Source organism: Alligator sinensis, unplaced genomic scaffold, assembly GCF_000455745.1.
Source record: "Alligator sinensis unplaced genomic scaffold, ASM45574v1 scaffold472_2, whole genome shotgun sequence".
In the NCBI taxonomy this organism is placed as follows: Eukaryota; Metazoa; Chordata; order Crocodylia; family Alligatoridae; genus Alligator; species Alligator sinensis.
In genome coordinates this window covers 1,256,241-1,260,285 of record NW_005842378.1, presented here as the reverse complement: position 1 = coordinate 1,260,285, position 4,045 = coordinate 1,256,241, and the positions used below count along the sequence as shown (strand labels likewise).

General features: G+C 45.4%; 1 protein-coding gene across 1 annotated transcript in view; it reads right to left on the bottom strand.

The window, feature by feature from the left end:
• Positions 1-3,817, bottom strand: part of FFAR4 (free fatty acid receptor 4) — a gene marked incomplete at its 5' end in the record, with an annotated part of 9,593 nt that extends 5,776 nt beyond the window's left edge. The window contains one exon of the mRNA XM_006029426.3: positions 3,668-3,817. Within this exon, the coding sequence (XP_006029488.1) occupies positions 3,668-3,817 (150 nt within the window). The remainder of the gene's footprint in view (positions 1-3,667) is intronic.
• Between the last annotated feature and the right edge of the window lie 228 nt (positions 3,818-4,045).

The following is a 4,045-nucleotide window of genomic DNA, read 5'->3' as shown; positions in this document are numbered from 1 at the left end:
GGGGAGGGAGGGGGATGAGAGGGAAACAGACTGACATATGCAGCTGGCCAGTGTCTGCCAACTGTCCCTGAGGTCCCTTCCAATCCTTGTGCTCTGTGGGAGGGACTTAAAAAGTTTTAAAACAGCATATAAGCCTGTGAGTTCCTAAACTGTCAGCCTGTCTCTCACCAGAGAGCAGCATCTAAAAGGCACTGACTCCGACTGCTTCCTAGCTGCTACTGTCTACCTGGGGAGTGTGTGTTCTACTTGCAAAGGATTGGATAGGATACAGCTTACACTGACAGCTTAGCTATACCAGCCTAACTTCAAAACTAGTATTGTTATCCCTATATAATTTCTTTTTTTTCTATATCCATTCCTTTAAAATTATTATTATTATTTTTTTTACCTGAAGAAAAAAAAATCTGTTTTGCCTGACAGTGTGATCACTAGGCACTGTTCAGAAAAGCACAGCATAGAATAGATAGACTACACACACAGACACCTACATATACACAAACTACACACAGTCAGACACCTTTTCCAACACAGGAAAACATGAAGTGTGCTGGAATGGCCAGTGCTGCCAAGTCTGGGAGGAGAGCGAGGGGGGGCAGAGGGAGAGGTGTCAGTTCCCCGCTGCCCAAGCTGAGACAAAGCCTCTTTTCAACCAACCATGAGGCTTTTGCTGGTACTGGGAGCAAGGAGGTCACAGCAGTGCCTGCAGCTGCACCCGCTCTGACTCCAGTTGTGTTAATAAACCCCAGGACCAGCAGCATGACAACAAGCAGCACCAGCAGCAGTCTCCTCCACCCCAACTGCAAGTCCCAGCATGAGCCTCCCACTCCCAGTCTTAGAGGAGCTCAGTCTTGAAGTAGGGGACCTCAGCTTGATAGCACAAGAAATTCTGGGGCAGGAGGGGAAGAAGAGTTTGTGCTCCACCCCCTCAAAGTTCCCCTAGAGCCAGGTCCCCTTCCCCGGAAGAGACTGCAGAGGAGGCTGTTGGGGCAGCTGACTCAGCCCCTCCTGTTGTTGTGCTTCTGCCTGCTGAGGAGGGGGATAAGGCAGGAGCCCCACTTGCACCCCAGAAGCGAGCGGGTAGTGTGGTCTGGGATCATTTTCAGGTGTCAGATGATCCCACATATGCTATCTGCCTGCACTACCAAGCCAAGACAAGCTGGAGCGGGGGAGCAAAATGCACAAGCACCATGGGGATGCTGATGCATCTCTGCAGGCACCACCCCTTTGCGCTTGGTCCTCCTCAGCCTGGCACCAGTGGAAGCATGCCCAAAAAGAAGTCCCCATCTCACTTGAAAGCACCCCTCCCTCCAAAGCAGAGCCAGGCTACCCTTGACCAGTGGGGGAAAGGCGAGCACACAGCAGGGCGTGTTCCTAAAGTGAGCAAGGTCACCCAGAGCATTGGCAGGCTTCATGGCCTCAGCAGGGGCTACTATCCCTGCTGTTTTCACCCCGCTCTGCCTTAACACACACACACGTGACACGAGTTTTGCTCTCAGCACTTTGAGGTGTAGTTTCCCAGAAATCCCTGTACCTATCTCCTTGAAACTTGGCAGGCTTCATGCCTTCAGAAGGGGCTCCCATTCCTGGAATTTTCATCAGAGTCAGACAAGAAATGACAAAGTTATAGGCATTTTAGTCATTCCTCATTATAGCCTATGTCCGAAACACCGGAACAGTGTTGAAACTTGAAACGGTTTCGGCCAAAACGAAACAAAACAGCGATTCAAAATGCCGAAACGAATTGCTGTCCTGTTGAAACACCAAATCCAAAACCGAAACGAAACACAAGCGTTTTGCACAGCCCTACAGATAACCAAACATGTTATTACAAGTAGGATTCAAATGTTTTGTCTTCTGCTTTCGTTTGCTGACCACCATTAACTGTTGAGAAAGCTGGGGGAAGTAACTACATACTAACAAAAAGCACATCATTGAAATGCAAAACAAAAGCAGGAGAAGGACAGAATAGAGAAAGGGGACATAGTTAAGGCCTTTAGGTCCCAGTCCCAATTCCTTTGCTGTCCTACAATTTCTATTAAAGCCATTTGGCATTCAGGGTACAAGAATATGGCCAACAGTAGTTTTCAGCTGTTCAAGATGTTTGAATCTCTAGTAGCATTTAGCAGGTTGATATGGGCCCTAAATTGTGATACATAAGATGCCCCAAAGTGTATGTGAAACTAACTTTATTTTAAGGTACAGGTGGAAGTGCCTTATTTATGTTACGGGGTGTAGGTTGTAGCCGTGTTGCTCTAAGGACATAGGCAGACAAGGTTCCTTGGGTGAATCTGATATCATTTATTAGACCAACCCAAATAGTTGGAAAATAATTATTAAGCAAGCTTTTGGGTTCAAAATCCCTTCGTCAGGCTAAGGAAGTTACAGCTGTGATATACAGCCAACTCCTCAGATACCACTGAATTTTCACTGAAGAGAACACCCGGGACTGCCACCTCAACAATCTTAAAAAGGCTTTCACCCAACAAGGATACTCCTCCAGAGAGATAGATCGCACGTTTGAAAGAGCCACCCGGATACCACGTGAAGAACTGCTGTAGTACAGAAGAAAACCCCCCACAAATCGCACACCGCTGGTTATGACATATCACCCCTCCCTTGAACCTGTACTGAACATCCTCAAACAATTTCAACCCATACTAGAAAGAGACCCTATTCTTAAAAAGATCTTCCCAGAGCCACCCATCCTAGCCTTCAAACAAGCACCGAACCTCGCCAACCTCATCACCAGAAGCAAACTTCTTCAAGCCCAGAACACACCAAAAGGATCCAGACTGTGCCATAACAAGAAATGCAAAACCTGCTGCCAATACATCTCCACCACCCCCACTATTACTACACCCCACAACCAAGCCATCAGCATTCCTGGATCTTACAGCTGCACCTCCAGAAATGTAATATATCTCATCCAATGTACCAAATGCCCCAATGGAAAATACCAAACAACAACTAAGCACCAGAATGAACGCATGCCGGAAATCTATCAAAGACAGAAATACCCAATTACCTGTGGGGGCACATTTCTCACAAGAAAACCACTCTCTCTCCAATCTCTCAGTCCTGATCCTCAAAGGAAACTTACACAACACTTCCCAGAGATGAGCCTATGAACTCCACTTCATCAACCTCCTGGATACTAAAAATCATGGACTAAATATAGACATTGGATTTATGACACATTATAACGTGCCTGACAGCAAACTCCCCAGGTATCTCACCACTTTCATCCCCCTTCTCTCTCTCCCCCCGCCCCCACCACCTGTCTCACCCATTGACTCCTCAATCTACATTTTCACTGACTACCTGTCTTGTATGCATGCCAGCCCAGCCGCTGGCTTCTTTACTTTTCATTCCATCCAGGTAAAGCACACACCAACTGCTGTAACTTCCTTAGCCTGATGAAGGGTTTTTGAACACAAAAGCTTGCTTAATAATTATTTTCCAACTATTTAGGTTTGTCTAATAAAAGATATCAGATTCACCCAAGGAACCTTGTCTGCTTATTTATGTTACGTATTTTTCTCTTTCTGCAAATACAGTCCATTCTGTTCAGTTTTCCCCAAATTACTGGGCACTCAGATATCATACTTGTTATTTAAACACTGCTTCATTCTAATAGTTGTGTAAGAAAACTATAAGGAAACGATACCTGCAAAATTTTTGAATAACTGATCACAATGACTAATCCTGGTATTACAAAGATGATGATGCTGAAAGTTATATCCCAAGATATCTCTCCTGCAACGCTGGGCCAAACCAAGGTGCACACCTGTATTTCCTGTTTGCAAAGAGTAAAAGAAGATAATTAGCATGCAATCCATAGCGAACTTTACACCGAGGCTAAAATGTAAATCAAGGAAGTTAGCCCCTCGTCCCATTGAAATAATTGGCCATTGAGTAACTGGAGCTATGGAAACTATTACTAATCAAAACAAAAGACTCATTCATGGTGGTATGTTTTCTTTTAACACAGTGGCAGCTATACAGTTGGCAAGCTATGCTATGCAAAAACTTGAATTCCCGCTGT